The sequence below is a fragment of the Corylus avellana genome, chromosome ca7 (assembly GCF_901000735.1).
Source record: "Corylus avellana chromosome ca7, CavTom2PMs-1.0".
Classification (NCBI taxonomy): Eukaryota; Viridiplantae; Streptophyta; class Magnoliopsida; order Fagales; family Betulaceae; genus Corylus; species Corylus avellana.
The window spans coordinates 1,506,694-1,527,913 of NC_081547.1; the positions used below are offsets into that span (position 1 = coordinate 1,506,694).

Here is a 21,220-nt window from a genome sequence, read left to right on the forward strand (position 1 = left end):
GTTTAAGCTTGGAACACCTCATAACAGCTGGAGTCAAAGGGGCTCTACTACCAAGGTATTGTAAGCCAATCTTTAGGCACGCTGGAAAATTGGGTGGGACATATGATTGAATGGCTACTGAGGTATGGCCAAAATTATGAGCCCTTCTAGGTGAAAATGATATTGCAATAATTCACACAAATGTAGAAGGACCCTACTGCAAAAAAGTTGAAGACACTTAAAATATTAAGAGAGAACAATAAAAGCGAGGATTGAGATCCAATACAATGAGACTCTTTTATATGAGACTTTGTTTGAACTTTACCTATTCGAGTAGGTATTCGGACAATGTGAACTCTACATTTTCAAACTGTTTGAGCAAATGAGATTGAACAATTTGACCCAATAACAACTTGAATGGTCATAGTCAATACCTCAGAAGTAAAAAAAAAAAAAAAAAAAATTGGTCATGGGTCGGTGACTCAGTATGCATAGTATAGAATAATGGAAATTGGAAACCCTTTTCACACTTTTTTCGAATTTCACTACCTACTCACCATCCAAAGATTCTCTCATTTGTGGGCAACTTGACATTGTGAGGCCACAAGAATAGTTGATCGAATGGACCAACTCACGAGAAGCTGTGAAGATCACCAACTTGCACATATAATGATGGTTGGGAATGCTCATGCTCATGCTCATGTTCATGCATGATGAGCATTGCATATCCAAATTATGAGACTGTTCCTTGGATGGATCTTGTCATTCCCACTTGTTTATCACATGTATATATACTATACTATTACTAGGAAACCAGCAATCACACGTGCTGTTCTGTTTCTTTTTTCCTGCAGGTAACTCTTTATTCTTGCCTTCCAATCAACATGATTGGATTCCACCAGCTGGGGGTTTCATCACCAACCGGGCCTTCCAAATTTAAAATCACCTTTTATCTCCTCAAACCAACCAAGGGACAGAAATTAATATACTGAATTTAAAAAAGTTTTGGACGAAAATTTTGTCTGACATTGATTAATTAAGGATATTCTTCCTTTAACATTATTATCGTATCAATTGACAGATCAAAATACCTTATAATTCTCTTTTTAAATTTTAAAGAATTCGAATAAAAAATGAGAAAAAAAATGTACGGTTTTTAAGGTGTCCGAACAGGTAGACTCTGCATCTTAGGCAATCCAAAGATATGCTCGGGCATCTGGGGAGACCGACATTTCCCACTCTCAGGCTCAGCATATGCTACAGCTGCAAACCATTACATGCAAAAATATCCAACGTCCATTCTAGTAGCCTAACTACTGTCCTCTGCCGAAAGTTCCAAATCAACCACTCTCAAAACCAACCAAAAAAACAGCCCAAAAGGAAATAGCATGTCCCATTGCAACCACCTATATCTAGTCACATATCATTTAAAACCATCATTTTCTCATGATAAACATCCCCCATATAGGCAATAGTATACGTGGTATATACAATACAGCATGGGCAATGATAATTGAGAAGGGGTAGGACTTAGGAGGGGGCACAAATCGGTTTACCCAATTGCTCGCCTTCAAAACATAGACCTAAAAATATAGACTTTTTATGAATCCACATCTCATTAGCGCCATTATTAGTATAATCATTGTTACAGCTGTAAACACTCTAATCCTAACCAAACCACACAACCGCGTTTGTTTAGCCAAACTCCACCACATTGAACTATTCCGCGTTTTTGGTATGGATTTCACTTTGGCTGATCTAATTTTTCTTAACTGTTTTCATTCAATTTAATTTTTTTTTTTTTTATAATTAAAATAAGATAAAGTAAAATTAAATCTGAACCGTTGAAATAAAGAACTACACCTAAGCCATATCCATATGGTATCCATTGCTAAAGACAAAAATAAACTAAGATCTGGATTGGTTGCAGATCTCTTTCTCGAATCATAGTCTATCTATTGCGATTGAGAGAGGTTTTTAATGACTTTCGAACTAATGAACCTTATCTCTCGAAAGGACATGCAATTGTAAGGACTCTCTTGTAATTGAGGATCTCGGTTCAACTGGATTAGAATTTAGCAATTGTTTGACTACGACCTAGTTAAAGTAACTCCTTAAAAGCGCTCTTACATGAATATGAATTCGTAGTAATTGATATGACTTTTAAAATTAAGGAGAAATTTCACTAAGGACCATCAAACTTTCATCCGTTTTGAAATACCCCCTCAAAACTTCAAAATATCTCAATTTAGTCCCCTAAACTTTCAATTGCTCTCAATTTGGACCATTCCGTTAATTTTAGCGGTTAAAAATTCAAAAAAAGACCAAAATATCCCCTATTTTTTATTTTATTTTTTAAATAAAAAAAACATTTTAGAAGTTGGTATTTTATACAAAAGTCAGGGATATAAACGTCATGTGACGTTTAAAATCTGATGGAGGGGTCCAAATTGAAAGCAATTGAAAGTTCAGGGGACTAAATTGAGAGATTTTGAAGTTCATGGGGTATTTCAAAACGGGCGAAAGTTTGGGAGTTCTTAGTAAAATTTTTCCTAAAATTAAATAGTAATATTTTATAAATAGAATAGTAATTTTAATATCTACAATGACACAAAAAAGGACAAAATTCTCATCAAAACAACAGGATTGTTGGAATCTTAATGCGGTCCAACAAACTTACCCCAACATGGGTGGAGCGTGGAGGGGGAAATTTGGACATCTCGTTGATGACACACATATCATACGTATTTGCTGGAGTGATCCATATCCTGGGAAGTTTATCTAAGCCCCAAAATTGTCAAAGGTTGAAAATGATGTTTTATCCTCTTCTTTATGTACTCACACTTCTAGTCTTATCTCTTAATTAACCCATTTATTATTTCAGAGACAGCGTACGCAGGCATTCTACGTTTATTGTTTGCATCTTTCTCCACTGGAGAACGAGATTTTAGGGTTTCAAAATCTTAAATTGAAAGGAAACGATCATTGATCATTTATCATTTATCAATGATATCAATCATTGTGTTTATGTAAATTTGCTCAACAACCTAAATAGGGGCAAAATTGGAACACGACCCCTAAATGGGCGACAGACCAAAAGTAAACGCTCAAAGCATTCACAGAAATAGCTCTACGACTTTAACAATTGAACCCCAAATCATTACAGTATTTACACCACTGACCCCAAAGACCTCTACAGGCTACAGCTCTACTCGGGTATTGCACTCAACATTGCCGAAAACTTTATAGCACCACCACCATTTCTTCCCCTTCTCAACCCACCGCCGCCACTTCCGGTGGTGACTCCTCTGGGAGATCTCCCCTCCCCGCCGGAAAAATCCGCCGGAGACACCGCTCTCCGGCGACACCCACATTTCTCACCCCCACTTCTCATCAAAGCCGAGCTAGCTTTCACGGCCAATGCAGCCATTTCCTCTGGCTGTAGTGGGTGCCGGAGTTTACTCAATGGCAAAGCAAAATACAGCTGACCCGGTTGAAGCACCTCGTTGTCGTTCACGGCCGAGACGACGTCGTCGAAATCCATCTCGTCGGAGTTACAGATAAAACACGTGGGATTCTTCTGCAACAGATAGGAAACCTTAACCGGGTACGAGAATTCCTGGAGCCGACCGTCTTGTAGGATCAGCTTGGCCGTGGCCACGTCCGTCGAACTGGACGAATTGCAATTACCCATTTCGCCTCCGATTCCGATTTTTATCTGAAAGTATCGGACGATACCGATGATGGAGATTGGAGATCGGAGGATTTCGTAATCGGAGAGGAGCTGAAGCGTAAAGAGTCTGCGAGGTGGTGCATATATAGAACTGGAGGACTGCCTCGTTATTTGTACCCTGGTGCCATGTCAGACTTGTCGTTTTGTACAAGCAAAAGCCTTATATGTATATGTAGTCCCTGAAATTGGATTGAGTTCGTTTTCTATCCTTGAATTTCAAATCGTTTCAATTTGATCCTTCCAAAATTTGAACAGTAGATATTAGCAAATAGAGAGAGAAGGTGACATGTTAATAGTATATATAACATTTGAATAAATTATTATTTTTATTTTTTTGTTTGTTGTAATAATATAATATTACAAATTATATACAGCATTGGTTCATAATTTTTTTAAGTGATCGATAAAAATATAATAATATCTTATAGATGAATATGCTTTATAGAAAAAAATATATATTATATGTAACAATTGAAGAGAGAGGGGTGACAAGAATTTTTGTTTTCTTTTAACAGAAAAAGTAACTATATATTTTTTACTAATAACAGACATGTCATGCCATGTCAATGAAAAATATAAAACATCGTAGAATTCGGTCTTGAATACCTACATCCAAAATTGAACATCAAAATGCTATTTTATGTCAATAAAAATAATATATTATGCTAAATTGACCTTCTTATATGCTATATCAATAATTTTAGTTCAAGAGATGCCTTATGAAAGAAATAATGTAACATGTTATTTGGTCTCGATTTCTCATATTAGCCATTTTAGTATCGTTTACAATCTTTAATCCTCGACATAAAAAGGATTAGATTAAAATTGTATGAGTTTCAGGGCACAAAATCGAATTAGATTTAATATCAGGGTAAGAAAAAAAACGGATGCAAAGTTTTCGATCAGTGGGCAGGGCTCGCCAGGCTGTAAGTTGGTGGTGACAGGTTGTATGTGTTTTGCTCATTAGTCATTAGCGTTGTCTTACAACAATTACCCTCGTAACCTCGTTTCAAGATGATATTACGGAGACAGGGGCTGGGGCCTTTGTGCTCCGACTTTTCACTGTGGAATTACTGTGTGTATTGCACGGATGTGTTTTTAGGTCTACCTAGATCTTTGACCGTCGATGAAAGGCGGGACCAGGTGACGAAAAGTGGGCCAAAGGAGTAGAGATTATCTGAGGACTATATTCATAGGGCCTGTACCTAACACCGCACTATCTCGAACGGTGGATCTCCTATTTATGACATGTGATGTAATGGAGGCTATGGAAAAGCCGAAAAACAGTGATGGAAATTAAGGAAAGCTTACCATGGTACTGTGGTAGGCCATTGATGCATGACAAGAGCTTGGACACTTCTATGAGATAAGAAAGAGGATCAATTTATTTGGCATTTTAGCCTTTTGAATTCTAGCAAATTTTACTTACTCATATGACTAAAAATATATTTTTTTCTATTTTAATTATTATTATTATTTAAATACACTTAGGAGCTTTACCATTTTAACTATTAATGATGTTTTTTTAACAAACTCTAATGAAAATGTTGTACAATTAGGTCAGGGGCAGTAAATTTGTCAAATTCAGATTTGGCCTGCTGTCTAATACCTTTAATTTACATATATAGTTCATCTATTCGGTAAAAAAAAAATTACATGGTTCATTTATAGTGAATGACATAGAACGTGACAACACATAAAGAAAGAAGCGTGACCCTAACCTATTCTTTAATGTGGCCGAACAAACAAACAAGCCATTATTTCTCTCTTTAATGTAGTGTCACGTTCTGCATCGTCATTAAAATTAAAATTTAGCCAAAATTCAATGAGGATTTTTCACGGGTTAAAAGGTATCTCCAGCATTTCGAATAAACAAAACTCTTCTCCAATACTGAATCTGAATGTCAAAACAAAAAAAGAACATGTCGGCGACAAGAGCTAGCCATCCACAGACAAGCAAATGTGGCAGAGGAAGAGGGCTTTGATAGAAGAGTGAGTAAAAAAAGGAAAAGAAGACGTGGTTTTGAAGAAAATGGAGGGTATTTAATTTAGCAGAGCAGGGGGTGAATGGGGGGAGAGACGTGGCATGGTGCATGTACGAGTCCTGGGTGCTTCGTTGCAAGGCAAGAAAAAGGCCACGTGGAAGCATAGAAGGTCTAAGGAAGATGTAGATGATCCTGCTCCCCCCAACAATCCGACAAGGGCTGGCGTAAGGTGATCTTACTCTGCTGGGTTGGGTGTATGCTTTTCCATCACTCTTTAATTTCTATATATTCTTTATACAAAATTCTTATGTCTACATTCCAAAATGTGTCCATTATGCAATTTATGAGTAACTTTATGAGGTCTCGAAGACTCCTAAGACTCTCTCTTGCCTACCTATAATGTCAAATAATTGATCATCATATATAAGATATTAAACTCATATTTATCTATTGGAAGATTTTTTTATTATTATTTTTTATTAAATAAACATGTACATAAGCCATGCTTTGTTGGAAAGATTTGCTGTTGTTGATTGGTTGTATATTAAATAAATATAGGTAATTGATAAATTAGAAAGGAGCACCACAGGCCTTTCCTTGAAGCTTCTTCACCCCTTCCCTTTCCCACTCAATTCTAAAAGCCTCGTGCATGCAGATGCAATCATGCAAGTTTTGACAAAAGAGCTCTTAGCTCCATCGCTTTTTGGGTTTTTAATATTATTAATTCTCTCTCTCTCTACTCTACATATATAAAAAAAGACTTCTTTAATAAATCATTTTCCTGTCCTTTGCTTTTCAGCTTTCCTTTTCCCTTTCCTTAACGAAAAAGATAATTAAATTTATTTATGGAGCTTTTTCAGTCAACCTACCGCCTTTGGGTTGTCTTTTGTACTATCTTCTTTTGCTCAGAGTAAAATATCTACTCTGCAAGCGGTTGTTAATTATTTACAGCACATGTTGATTAATCATATTGCTTTTTTACTGGCAAGAAAATTCTACAAATTATTACTATATTGATGTGTTTTAATTAGTTCTTAGCACGCCATTATGGTAATTGTATATATAATTAATTATATATAAATGAAAATCGGGGAGCCACGGCCCTTGGTTCCGCCCGTGGGTACATTACATATATGATAAATCTGATAATACAAGTGGTTTATAATAATAATAATGAAGGATTTGATATTTGTTGGGCAAATCAATTGGATTGAGAAGGACATACAGTTGGCAACTAAACATTAATAAACCCCAACAACCGGCATAAACACATTTTTTTTTTTTTTTTTAGAGAACCGGCATAAACACATTAGAAGCACAATTATGTCGATTTAAGGGGGAATTAGACACACCCATGAAGAGAATCCGATCTAAAATTAGTGTAATAGATTTCCAAGGTTAATTTAGACAACAAATTCTGTTGGCATCTTTGATAGGAACAACGGTTGCAACCATGAAAGTTCCTCGCTGATGGGCATTGGGCACTTTGCATGCAAGAAGACACTCCCATAGTCAAAATTCATCGAATGCAATCATATATATGCTTAACAAACGCATTAATTCCATGTTATAAAAGCGTTCATTGCATCCTGCCCATGCTTAGGAACATTCAACTTTTTTGAGAGATCTTTGGTTTCTTCAATGGTGGATTTTTTTAAAATAAAAAAATAAAATAAAATAATACGGATAATAATAGATGTGTAGGAGAATGATATCAAACACATCTCAACTTTTATATATATATATATATAGTGTGTGTGTGCACGCGCACGTGCTAGACTTAAAAATTGGCCTACAACTATTTTACAACTTGTTAATATATGTCAACATGTGATTAAAGCACATCTCAACTTTTTTTCTAATATATATATGTATGTGTGCGTGCGCGCGTGCGTGCTAGACTTAAAAATTGGCCTACAACTATTTTACAACTTATTAATATATGTCAACATGTGATTAAAGCACATCTCAACTTTTTTTCTAATATATATATGTGTGTGCGCGCGCGTGCTAGACTTAAAAATTGGCCTACAACTATTTTACAACTTGTTAAAATATGTCAACATGTGATTAAAGTCACATACATTATTTATTATTATTATTATTGTTGGGAAAACTATTCAATCTAACTCTCAATTTTGTAATGTTCCTCAAATATTTGAAATTGGTTAATGAACCATTAGAATTGGAATATCTACCTCTTGGGACCCCAAAATAACAAAAATACCCTACATAAAATTAAAAAAAAATAAAGAAAAAAGGTATTACTTCAGTATATTCTCAATTTTGTCCCTCTCTTTTTCTTTTTTAAATTTTATTTATTTATTTCTTTATTGTTATGAATGGTATTTTTGTCATTTTGAGGCAGAAGGGGGGCATTGGAAGCTCAATGGTAGATTGATAAGATATATTGCATGTAGGGATGAAAAGGAACAGTTAACTGCCTTCATTTATATTATATAATATATATTATATTTATATATATAAGTATATGAAAATACATGAAACCACGTCGTTTTTGTGTTTAAATATATATAAAAATATATTAAATGTCTAGAAATGATGTCGTATGTAATAGGGTATTATCATATTACCATAAAAACTTCCGCCTTTTCACCCTACTATATTGACCAAATTGAAACATTAGAGTAACATTACAAATTAAATGGTAAATTGAGGTATAAGTATAGTAATCCTCCGAAAAAAAAAAAAAAAAAAAAAAAAACTTAACATCCTCCTATCACAATTATAGTTCTAACATTTTTCTTTCTTGAAAGTAATGCTTAAAATGCCTTTCTAACTTCAAACGTAAAATAAAATCAATATCATAGAACATTAAAAATAATAAAAATCCTCTAGGTTTGCTTCCATCCGTCTCAAGAAAATCTAAAAGAAAGGAGACCTTGTAGGAGTCCCTTTTCGACTTCTTTTGCGAAAAGACGCAGTGGATGTCCCTCGTCTACTTCTTTTCCCCCAAGATTGAACAGCTCGATCAACCCTTCTTGTTCTTGCACATCCATCTACCGCTGAATAATTCTTCCTGATTTTGGCCTGCATGCAAACAAAAATTATTTCTGCGAATCAGAAAACTAAAAACTAAAAATTAATAAAAAAGAAGAAAAATCGAACAATTGAAAAAAGATATATAATAAGATCGATCATATCATATCCTACGTACTTCTACTTTGCATGCGATTGAACAAAATCTTTTCTCCACCATACTAGCCTTGGACGAATCCAGTTCATATCCACATATTTCACAGTGCTTGTGATTAGCGTTAGCACGAGGTATATGCGATTTTTCTGCTTGCTTCTTATGAAGAAACACAATATCCTTTCTATTAATTACATAAGGGAGTATATCGGAAACATCAAATACCGCTGCAATGTCTGTAAGCCGAATCGCAGTCTTATACGAAGCTTTGAAAACCTGCAAAAAAGAAAAGCCAAGAATTATGAGTTGAAGAAATATAATATATATAATTAAACCCCCGTTAAAGAAAAGAAAAGAAAAGCCTTACTTTGAGAATTTTGTGACCTTGATGCTCGTCACCCATGGTTTTTTTACAAGTTTCACAAAATAATTTGCCATGACAATCACTGCAGAAAAAGATATAGTTTTTAATTGGGTGTTCCTCGCATGGATTATAGAATTGGGCGTCTAAAATGGAGATCACCCAGGTTGGAAGCGCTGGCATAATTGACGTAACAATCAATACTACCAAGATTTTAATTTTAATTTTTTTTTCTTCATTAATGTATGATCAAACACATTTATATAGATTATGGTTTACTAATCCAATCCAGTTTAGTATTTGGAGGTTCAAACTTATTGGACAAGCTACAAATCCTACCTGTAGAAGTAGAAGTAGAAGTAGAAGGACTCCTACACAGAATAGGGTAAGGACACTCCTCCTTACTAATTAGTAGGCTGTAATTAATTATATCATATTTGATGTTTCCGTAAATCCTTCTTCTTTTTTTTTTTTTTTTGTAAAATTAATATTAATTACATGCACTTTTTACGCATATGTAAAAGCAGTATTCTGATTGAATGTTATCTTCTAGGAATATACTTCATATTCTAACCAATTAAGTTTAATTAATTTCCATGAGTTTGCGGCACATGCACAAAAATAATAACCTCTCGTCTTCTTTAAAAATAAAAAATAAAATGGATCAACTTGACCCACTGCTAGCCGTGGAGCCATGGAGCAATTTTTTTTTTTTTTTTTTTTAAAGGGGTATGATTTTAATTGAAAATTTTAACAGAAGTGTGGCATATATTGTAAAAATTTTAAATATGACTTTAAACTTTAGGGGTATAATTAGTAAAATTTTTCCTATTTTTTATTTCTAGAAATTAAAAAGTTCAATACTAGTCTCTTACTTTAAGGAACCCGGCCTTTACACGTTTACTCCAATACAAACCACTTCGCTACCTGTGAACATGTTTACTTTCTCCAACCAAAAGAAACGAAAATTCATTGGCTGAAAAATTTCCCATCACTTTTCTCATGTTTTTCACCAATTACCAAGCTCTATAAAAAAAACACAGTTCATTCACCATAATGATCAATTGATCATCACAACTTTTCCCATGTTCCCAGAGAAAGAAAAAGAATAAAGAAGTTATCTGGATAGTAATCCATGGCACCCACAGAGTAACACACAAGAATTGGGATCAAATTTGAATACAAAGAGATGGGTACTAAAGAATTATAAGCAAAACCCACAAAAGGGTTCAATCAAAACACAATCTTGAAGCTCAAGGTAAAAGGAAATTGGGGATTACCAGAGGGCAGTGCAGCTCTAGAACTCAACGCCCAAGCACCTGAAGAGAAGGGAGGAAGCGGAGAAAGTCTGACCCAACTGCAGAGCCGAGCTGGCGCTGCTGGGCACCAATGCCCCTGGCAGCTCGTCCATGCTATTATTGCTTTCGTGCAAGGCCTAGCCAAACATAATCAGAAGGACAATTACCGTAAGATTTAACAATTGATGGAAGGGGAAAGAAAAGGTTAAGGAATCCTTAAGAGTTTGGATTTACTTTCTCATAACTTGATTCAACAAAAAAATCGGCACAGCGCTAGATTTCCTCTATGTCCAAATATGCACTTGAAAGGCTACATGAATATCCTAAAGACTTCAAATGATCTGTTAATTGATCAAGTATGCAGTATATACTGCTTGAGGTTTCATGTCTCTTGTCATCAACAAGAAATTCATAAACACATCCATCCATTTCGATGAAGCTAATTGCTCTGCACTTTTTGATGCCATGGTCATTCATTAGTTTCCTTATCTTCTTCACATCTTCCCATCTTTCAGCTTCACAGTACATATTTGAGAGAAGCACATAAAGCCCCGGACTCTGTGGCTCCATCACCAACAGCTGCTTTAGGATTTGCTTTGCAACGTCGATATTGCCATAGGTCCTACAAGCACCGAGCAAGGCACCCCAAACCACAACATCAGGCTTCATAGGCATTCCTCCTATCAACCTAATTGCTTCTTCTAGTAGCCCTGATCGCCCCAGAAGATCAACCATGCAAGCATAGTGCTCAATTTCATACGATAGCCTGTAAATGGAAATCATTTTGTCAAAGTAATATCTCCCCAAGTCCACAAGACCACTGTGACTACAAGCAGAAAGCAATCCTGTGAAAGTGATCTCATCCGGCCAAACTCCGCAGGCTTGCATCTTTTCAAAGAGGTCAATAGCCTCCAAGCCACATCCATGCAGTGCCATGGCCCCAATAACAACATTCCAGGACACTAAATTCTGTTCTGGCATCTCGTAAAAGATATCCATGGCAATTCTAAGGGCCCCACACTTTGCATACATGTCTATGAGGGAGTTATATAGAGTAACACTGGGTATTAAATTGTTACTGCACATGTAATTATGGATCTTCTTTCCCATGATCAGATCTCCAATTTGGCTACAGGCTGAAAAAACGCTAACAAAGGTAGCCTCATCCGGCACCACCCTCAAATCACACATCTTGTGGAAGAGATTCAAAGCTTCCCTACAACGACCTTCTTGGACATAAGACGACATCATTGAATTCCAAGAAACCACATTTTTCACAGGCATGCTATCAAAAATTTGCTGAGCGGATTGAGTGAGCCCATGCCTACCATATGCAGTAACCATGGAAGTCCATGAGACCACATTTTTATCAGGCATGTGATCAAAAACCATTTTAGCTGAATGCAAATGCCCACACTTAGCATACATATCCACAAGAGCATTTCTCACGATTAGATCAACCTTAACTCCCATAATCACAATATAGAGATGCAGACATCTTCCCAGATACAAATCACAACCTTGTGAACAAACAGAAAGTAAACTAACTAAAGTGAACTTGTCAGGCTCCATCCCCAATTTTCTCATCCCCTGAAACAACAAAAATGCTTCCTTGCGACAACCCATTCTAGAATACCCACCAATCATCGAATTCCACGAGACTAAAGTCTTTTCCAAAATCTCATCAAACACCTTCCAGGCACATTGAATCAACCTACAAATAGAATACACACTAATAAGTGCGTTTTGCACGCAAACTTGAGACCCAATTCCTAGTTTAATGGCTTGACCATGAACAAGCACAGCTTCCCAATACGCCAATTTTCGAGTGCAAGCCTTAAGAACAAAAGGAAGAGTAAACTCGTTTGGCGAAAGCCCTGAATCAATCATTCGGTGGTAGAGCAAAATTGCCATTATTGGATCATCACCATTTGAGTAACCCCTTACCAAACTATTGTACATAAATTTATTGGGTTCTGGCATTTGCTCGAACACGAGGCGTGCGTATTTGAGATTGCCTGTGTCGGCAACAGCACAGAAAGAAATTAATTTTCCGAGAGTGAGGGTCTCGTGGGTTAGGCCACGGAGGATGATCTGGGCATGGAGTAGCTTGAGTTCTCTCATGGATGAGCATCTCTCTAAGAGGTGGTGGAGGTTTTGGTGAGTGGGAGACTTGAATCTGTGGGTCAAAGTGGTGGATAGAAAGTGGAAATGGAAGAGGGAGTGCTTAAGGCGGGAACCAACGGTCGAGTATTTGAGACTGAAGGACATGATCGTTGCCGTTGGGCATTTGCCGCATTTGGTTTGAGCTTTGGAAGGGAATGGTTTGCCACGGTTTTTTGAAATTTTACGTGCAATGCGGAAAACTATACCGTTTTCTTAAAATACTTGTTCTTAAAATTTTAATTATTATTTTTTAATTAATTCGAATTTTAACATTTTGTTAATTCATGGTATTTAATTTAATTGTTAAATTAATTGTATTGAATTTAATGACAAATATTAATACCATAAAATCTCGAGCATTTAATTAAAAAATAATAATAATTAAAAATTTTAAGAATTTCACAATATAATTACTTAAAAAATGTAGAAATATTAATTCTATTATGTATTTCAATTTGTTGAGAGTAGCTAATTTCTACGTCCAATGCATAGACCAAGCAGACCCAAAAAAAAAAAAAAATGCAGATCAAAAGTGTGATTTTAAACAAAATTGTAGAAAATGTATTTTTAAAAATTATGATTAAATTTGTTTTATTTTTTTTTAAAAAAAAAATAAAATTGCAGGCAAGAGACAAAATATATAATTTTAAAGGTTAAACTGCAATTTAAATGCCTAATCATAATTTTACTAAACTCTTAACTGTGTTTTTAAATTACACTTTTTAAAGTTTGCTACCGTGAAAGGTGAAAGGTAAGGGTGTCAACCCGGTCTCGATTTCCGGTTATTGGCCAAAATCGGAAACCGAAACCGGAGTATTTTTTAAATTGTAGGTTTAGAAATCACACAAATCCAAATGTACCTTAGGATTTACTTGTTAGGACCCAGCGGATTGGCTTATCATGTCCCGCTAAATAAAGCAGAAGAGATCTCTTCCAAAAATATATTCTTCAACTTTTCAAGTTATGCCTAATTGTATGGTTAGTGTTACTTCGCTACTATTTTGTTTTTCAGTTAAAATATCTTATCTTTAACGAGACACTACAAACTGCGCCACAATCAAAAGTTTCATATACAGCATAATCTACTACATATTTAATTCAATCAAAGTTCTACTTTTGATATGTAATATGATGTCAAACAAATCCTTCAGGACATCCACGTGTCCTTTGTAGTGACTAGTGAATGGATATTTATTACATATAGTCATCAGACTATAGGGAAGAAGGTAAACGTTTTGCTAAACAACTTAACTTGTTGGATGAATAATGTTACATACTACGCAAACATTGATATGACAAAGTCTAATAGCCGATGGATCAAACCTTTATTTAGAAAATAAAATAAAATCCCATTGCTACTATACCTTGCCACATCATATGTTTGTATGGTATGTAGCATAAAGCAATTATTCCAATCTTGTCTGGTCACAATTCACTCCCGGAATGCTTTCTGGACATATAAATTTTCTAGCCAATGTTGTCATAGTACCGTTCAAGTTTCAAATCTTACTATAAAAGAAGAGCTTTACATCTCTTTCCCACAATTCCAAATGGAAACACAAATGGGAAAAGAGGCTTTGCAATACCTTACTTATTAGGCTGTAGAATTTATCAAATTTACAATGATCCAATTGTATCATATTTGATATTTCTGTTGATGTGAAACACTATCAATGAACAAAATTTGAAGTTGGTAAACATGACTTTCTCAATATTTACCCATTTGGGAACCTCCACCCAGAATTTTACAAAGAAGGAAGAAGCCAAAGATTGAAGAGAGATGAAGCCAATGAAAGGAACCAAGACAGGAAAGCCATTGTGGCAGACAACTGATATCTACTACATAACCTTTCAGGGCAGTAGAATCCACCGGCTTCAAGCAGGAGATCTGTTACACTAGCTGTTGAGGATGCCGCAGCTAGCAAGAGAAATGACAAAATCTGTGATAGAACAAAACATTATATTCCTTTTAAGGATTTGAAAAGGATGATATCATAAAGTTCAAGTTAATTGAAAATCACATGTACCAAGTCTCCTACAACGATGACCAACATTATTCTTGGTTGACGGGGTAAACATCTAATGAAGACAGAGTATGCATCCACCACTAATAATGTCATGCTCCATGGAATGACCAAGCCCATGACTGTCACCAAATAGCTGTAAAATCAACAAGAGCAATAACAAAAGTTAAAGATATGAACTAAAAAAAAAAAAAAAAAAATTCCTGTGACTTGAAACCCTTCAATTTTTTTATAGCACACTGCTGCATAATTAAAGCAACATAGACATAATATATGTTCTAACATCTCATAAATAATTGAAAATGGCGTCATGTGATTTTGATATTAATGAATAAGACAACGTAACCAATTTGGTAATTCAATTTCCAGGGCCATGCTCATCGCTTCTGTATATATGTTGCAGTCTTCCAAGTAAAAGCACCTTAACATGTTCGTAAAAAAAAATCAAGCCTTTGATTCTAACTTGAGGACGATGCGGACACATCTACTCTATAATTGATCATTAGCTGATAAGGACCTTCCATTATCACAAAGAGTGACATACAAGACGTAGTAACTGTGCACGAAGTCTACAGACACAGATTTGGTTCTCAACTGTATCAAATGTGAATTTCACTCCAAGGGAAGCTTTTGGTAAACCAGATTCTAGCATCTCAAACATCACAATTTAAGATTGTTATAACTTGAGCAGCAGCCAGTGATTTACAATGTTCTACTCAAAGTTCTTATGAACTGGAAAGCTGAAAAATGGAGATAACTTCAACATTAATTTAAAGGCAAATAGAAACCAAAGCCTAAGCCTCCTAAGGCATGCCTTGTTAAACAGTCATCAGAGATGATATGTGCCAAATTACCTACTTCTTAATTCCAAAATCCTAAGACATTCACGGAATTTACAGTTATGCCATATCCAGAGGACATTGAAGATATATTAAAATGTAAGGAAGATCAAATGGAAACTTACCCCCTCCCCCGAGGCCAAAAGAAAAAGTAAAAAAGAAGATCTTTAGAACCACCTTTCTATATTTCTTCTAGTGTCTTATGCTCTCCTTATGTCATTCTCCCTCTTTAACTCAAGTAAAGCTTAGAGGCTAATTCTACCAAAAGATAACAAAAGAGTAGGACAATATTAGTCATCACAATTAGAACAAAGTCTTACTGATCAAAAAAATAAAACAAACTGAACAAACTCCTAAAAAATATTCCATGCTTCTTTAATAATCCATCCTTAGTCAAAATCACTTGCATCTGCAACAAAGAATGACCTCGAATGTAGCCTGGTATTGATGTTGAAACTTAATTTGCTTTATTATGGAATGGGTTATTTTCCATGTGACATTTTACCTCATAAAAGACATCTTATCGTCCAGGAGCTCTTCTATTATTCCTTGTCCGGAGTAAATTGATAAAGAAGATACTTCTTTATTAAAGAGTTTTTACACGCCCAATATATTTAAAAAGTAAAATTAATATAAATTACATGTACTGGTTATACATAAAAACCTCATATCCCCCCACCAATTTATGGAAAAGCAGTGTACTACTAGTATTTTGATTACCCTCTAGGAATACTTCATATTCTAACCAAGCTTTTCATGAGATTGAAGCACACACACAAAAATAATAACTTCTCACCTTCTTTTCTCTTCATACCAACACTTCCAAGTCTGTAAACAACGTTATTAAAAAATTAAATGCTCCAAACCTTAAGTCCCATCGATTTAAGAGTCTTTGTAGTAGAGACTTTAGAAACTTTCAAACCTTGACCATAATCCCATGGTTTTCTTGTTACCAAACATAGTGACTGATCCTATATGACTAGGCAAATGTGAGTATTAAGAAGAGCTTTTAAGCCAAACTGTCAAAAATATTGAGCGAACTACTTCAACAAACACGCAAAACGCTTTATTTCAAATAGTCCTCACCAAGACCTGCTGCATAATTTTATTTCTAGAAATCAAAGTTTAATGCTAGTCCCTTACTCTTAGAATCAGAGAGTATACGAAATAGATTAGAGATTACTCAAATAAAAACCAGAATGCAAATGATTCACAAGCTCTCTATAAACTGAAGTATGTCAAACCTTGAAGTGTGAGGTGTCAAAGTTCAGTCATTTTGAGCCCTTTATTCAGTCGTGTTCAGACCATCGTTCCTAAAAATACCTACCACCAACTCACATCTTCAATTTACAATTTTCATTAACTCAACTGAACTAAGCCTTAGTCACAGTTGGTAATTTTCATAGGCATTCGAAGATACAAAAAGTGAGAATTGATAAACATTGGCACACAAACCAGCACATAAACATGAATATATAGTATATGGTATACACAGGCCGACCCTAAAAACTCTTCTAACTCACTGCTCCTTCTCTTGATTTATATCCTAGTCAGTTAAATTCAGGCAAAATGAGCCTACATCCATGAGATATTCAACAAAACAGAAGTAAATCTAAAACTCATTATCCTTTAAAAAAAGAAGAAGAAGTCCCATTATCCTAAACCTCCTCTCTTGACCCAAACAGATTCCAAAAAGTCTTTAAATTCATGTACTTCCGATCAATTCCTTCGCTACCTGTATACATGTCAGCTTTCTCCAACCAAGAAAAACCAAAATTCATTGGCTGAAAAATTTCCATCACTAAACCCAACAAATATGGTAGAATTCTCATGTTTTCCACCAACCAAACTCTTTAACAAGCATAGTTCATTCACCTTATGATCATCGCAGCTTTTCCCACGTTCCCAGAGAGGAAAAAAAAAAGTGATCTGGGTAGTAATCCATAGCACCCACAGGGTAACACACAAGAATTGGGATCAAATTTGAAGAGAAAGAGATGGGTACTGGAGAATTATAAGCCAAACCCACAAAAAGGGTTCAATCAAAACACAATCTTGAAGCTCAAGGTAAAAGGAAATTGGAGATTACCAGAAGGCAGTATAGCTGTAGAACTCAACGTCCAAGCACATGAAGAGAAGGGATGCAGAGGAGAAGACAGTCTGACCCAACCGCAGAGCCAAGCTGGCGCTGGTGCCCAATGCCCCTGGCAGCTCGTCCATGCTATTATTGCTTGCATGCAAGGCCTCGTCATAGTCATCTCCAATTCTCAGAGGCTCTAGCCATGCCTTTCAGGAATTCTCATGTACCAGAGAGAATGTACCGGTTGGGAATTGAATATAAAAGCTGAAAAGTAAATGTGGGAATGGGGATGAAATTACAAAGTATTTACGGTTGTTGGTGAAGAGAAATGGGAATTTGGATGAATGGTAAGCTTGTACGTGTGAGATGGAAAAGGAATTCCGAGAAAGGAAAATAAGGGAAATAGAGTCAAAGTGAGTAATTACAATGGTGCGCGGCTTGGCATCTTCTCCTTCCTGAGTGGATTTGCTTTTCTCCGGCAGGGCTTTGATTTGTATATTTTCTCTACTTTTTACTATTTTTTATTTTTTCGGATAAATATTTTTCATCCAAAAATAATAATTTAAATTTAAATAAAATTATTTCGAAAATATTCCTCATTTATTCAATGTGAAGGGAGAAAATTGTTGCAGGCGTCCATGGGGTCTGAATGGACTGGCAAGCACCTTCCATTTGGATGGTCCTAATTCAACTACTCACAAATCACAATCAAAAACCGAAAGAAAAAAATCCTAATTTGGTCTCCCAAAAATAATGAACTTGCCTCCAAGGATAAATAATTTTGGAAAAATACAATAATATCTCTTATGAAATAGTCTTTTTATTTATTTATTTATTTATTTTTTGTGAGTTTTATTATGAAATAGTTAATTACTCAAATGTAGAGTTATTAAAGGCTCATCAAGTTCTCGAAAATGTTAGATGTTTTCTTAGTGTTCTTCTTGTTTTCTCCTAGCTATGAGTGAAAAGGTAGGCGGTTAATAATCGTCCGCTAATCGTACTAACTGCTTTGAGTAATGTTATGAACCATCTTTTTATCCTCCTAAAGTTGATGTGGCTTTTAAAGTCACCATTAAATCAAAATTCAAGTATGATTCATCTAAAATTTAATGATAATTTTAAAAGCCACATTAGCTCTAGGAGGATAAAAAGAAGATAAAAAAAATAGTCCTTATGATTATTCAACTGATTTTTAAGGCGAGTAGAAAAAACAGCTAACCGCATATATATATATATATATATATATATATATATATATATATATACATTTGTGTTTAAAATTTTAAATATATATAAAAATATATAAACGATGTTATAATTTTATCTTATTACTATAGAAACGACATCGTTTTGTTTTTTTTTTTTAAAAAAAAAAAAAAAAAAAAAACGGTTAGAGGTTATTAGAGTTACTAACCATAACGGGCGGTTAACCATATGTTGACACCTACTCCTTGTCCTGGTCTTAGGTAGATATTATTTTATAAAAACTAAGTGAGAGAAGTAAGAGCAACTTTTATTTTTTATTTTTTATTTTTAAATAATATCCACCTAAGACCTAGAAAACATGACACATAAGAATAGCACATAGCATTCATAGTAAGTTCGTTACAGTACAACCCATGTCTCGGTGACATATTAAATGATGATAGTGTCACATTAAATGAGTATTATGGAGAGAAAAACACATGTATACTTTGATTTCCTATGGTGCCTTTCAATTGATCATATATATATATATATATTTGGTTCTCAATACTTAGTTGGATGAATATTGAAGCTGTCTAGAATTTGGAAGGAGTAATGTTAATAAATTATATTTTTATTTTATTATTATTCAACATTACTAATGATGATTAAATTAAGAACTAATATTTTAATGATGATTGCGTCAGCTTTTGTTTAAAAAATAAAAATTCAAAGTTCATTAACACAACTACATCAATAGAATGAAATAATAATAAAATAAAAACTTAATTTTTAGAGGTTACTCATTTGAAAGCAATTTGAATGGTAAGTTGCCTCTTCCACCAAAGTTAAATTCATAGCATTTTTTTAACATTTTTTTTTCTTCCCTTTTATTGCTGAGTTCATTATTATTATTATATATTGCATGTATTGCTGAGTTATTCACACGGCACGGATCATAATAAACAAGATATACATCATATTCAAAGATCTTTTTTTATGTCTTTTTCAATGCGGAATACATAATTTCATTATTATAATTAATTTTCAACTCTCTCGTACATTCCCTACAAAAAAAAAAAAAAAAAAAAAAAAACTCTCTCATACCTATTTCTATCAACTCTTCTGTTATTATTTTTTGCTGTTGGTGTATAAAATCAACTCTCTTTGTATATTATAATTTATACATTTCTTTTTTATGTTTTCAATAAATAACAAATAAAGAGTTCTTGGATCCATCGGCTAAACTAATGAAATAAAATCGCCTAAATGTATTAACGTAAGAGCACACCACATAATTAAATGGGTCGTTTCCAATAAGCTCGTTGAAAGCTTTCTCATTGACATATTATCTTTTATTAGGATTAAAGTGGCTAGACCTTCTCTTAGCTGGGTTTTTTTTTTAATTAAAAAATAAAAAGAAAAAGAAAAAGAAATGGGCCGTTTATTTCATAGTTCATTTTCCAGTTAGGCTTAATTATTGTTTAGCTGGAACCTCGTGGTTTGCTAATACGGTGGTAATTAATACCAATCATTAAACGAGCCACCCAAAAACAAATATATATGTATATAAATGATCAAAGAAATATTATTTGATCATGGGTGGATCTCACGTGGATTATATCATATTAAAAAAAATAATGATACTAAAAACAATAGGAGTATTGAAATAATACTATTCAATGATCGAGGGTCAGCTTGATTGGCAAGTTAAAATATTATTATAGGAGATTCTAAAGTAGTTGTTTCTGTTACTCGCTTGCTTTGATTGGCATATGAAATGTCTTCGAGGTTTACCAGCTTTTGTGTTTGATTTCAAATTGGATTTTTTGTAAAATTCATCGCAACGCCAATTTTCTAGTTATAATCTTACTAGATGAGCCGCTTTTATTGACAATAGAGAAAGCAATTCTAGCTTGAATGTCTTCATTAGTTGTTAGAATATATTATTTCCTTTATTAGAATATTTTATATTTCTGTTATTTAATTTGTAATGTAGGGTTTATTTCTTTCTTTATGTATTTTAGGGTTTAATTTGGGTTTCTTGGTCACTACTCATTGTCTCTCTATAAATAGAGAGTTATGTAATATTGATTGATACAGTGAATATACAAGATGTAGCCCATACATCTCTATCCGCTTCCGCTCTCTGTTCTTTCTCTTATATTTTAGTATTTTATATTCTATATATATTTCAACATGGTATCAGAGACATGTTTCTGTTTCTGTGGCTTTCAATAAAAGTCTTATGACGTTTCTATGGTGTTTTCTAGCATTCTCTTCTGATGATCTCTTAATTTTGTTGTGATCCACGGCTTTATTCATTGGCGAATCTTGGCACAATGCGGTTTTGGCCCTTCACGGGAATTTTAACGGCTAGTTTTTGTTCTCCGGCCTCATTGTCAGTTGCGGCTTG

At 34.4% G+C, this 21,220-nt stretch overlaps 3 protein-coding genes across 6 annotated transcripts; all 3 read right to left on the reverse strand.

The window, feature by feature from the left end:
- Positions 1-2,955: 2,955 nt before the first annotated feature.
- LOC132188174 (uncharacterized) lies at positions 2,956-3,790 on the reverse strand. Of its 2 annotated transcripts, XM_059602578.1 has the most exons (2): positions 3,330-3,790; positions 2,956-3,296 (listed from the first exon to the last, which is right to left on the reverse strand). In XM_059602578.1, the coding sequence occupies exons 1-2, from the start codon at positions 3,671-3,673 to the stop codon at positions 3,188-3,190; spliced, it is 453 nt and encodes a 150-aa protein (XP_059458561.1). In that variant the 5' UTR covers positions 3,674-3,790; the 3' UTR covers positions 2,956-3,187. The 2 variants fall into 2 exon arrangements, with proteins under 2 accessions (XP_059458561.1, XP_059458560.1); XM_059602577.1 differs by having other exon boundaries at positions 2,956-3,790.
- A 4,647-nt stretch (positions 3,791-8,437) lies between these two features.
- Positions 8,438-12,849, reverse strand: LOC132187535 (pentatricopeptide repeat-containing protein At2g29760, chloroplastic-like). 3 transcript variants are annotated; one of them, XM_059601878.1, is made up of 5 exons: positions 10,745-12,849; positions 10,493-10,647; positions 9,219-9,297; positions 8,876-9,127; positions 8,438-8,748 (listed from the first exon to the last, which is right to left on the reverse strand). In XM_059601878.1, the coding sequence occupies exon 1, from the start codon at positions 12,779-12,781 to the stop codon at positions 10,784-10,786; it is 1,998 nt and encodes a 665-aa protein (XP_059457861.1). In that variant the 5' UTR covers positions 12,782-12,849; the 3' UTR covers positions 8,438-8,748; positions 8,876-9,127; positions 9,219-9,297; positions 10,493-10,647; positions 10,745-10,783. The 3 variants fall into 3 exon arrangements, with proteins under 3 accessions (XP_059457861.1, XP_059457860.1, XP_059457862.1); XM_059601877.1 differs by having other exon boundaries at positions 10,493-12,849; XM_059601879.1 differs by lacking the exon at positions 9,219-9,297 and having other exon boundaries at positions 10,493-12,849.
- Positions 12,850-14,121: 1,272 nt separating this feature from the next.
- LOC132187219 (CASP-like protein 5C1) lies at positions 14,122-18,100 on the reverse strand. The gene is made up of 3 exons (XM_059601457.1): positions 17,629-18,100; positions 14,704-14,836; positions 14,122-14,616 (listed from the first exon to the last, which is right to left on the reverse strand). The coding sequence occupies exons 1-3, from the start codon at positions 17,757-17,759 to the stop codon at positions 14,422-14,424; spliced, it is 459 nt and encodes a 152-aa protein (XP_059457440.1). The 5' UTR covers positions 17,760-18,100; the 3' UTR covers positions 14,122-14,421.
- Between the last annotated feature and the right edge of the window lie 3,120 nt (positions 18,101-21,220).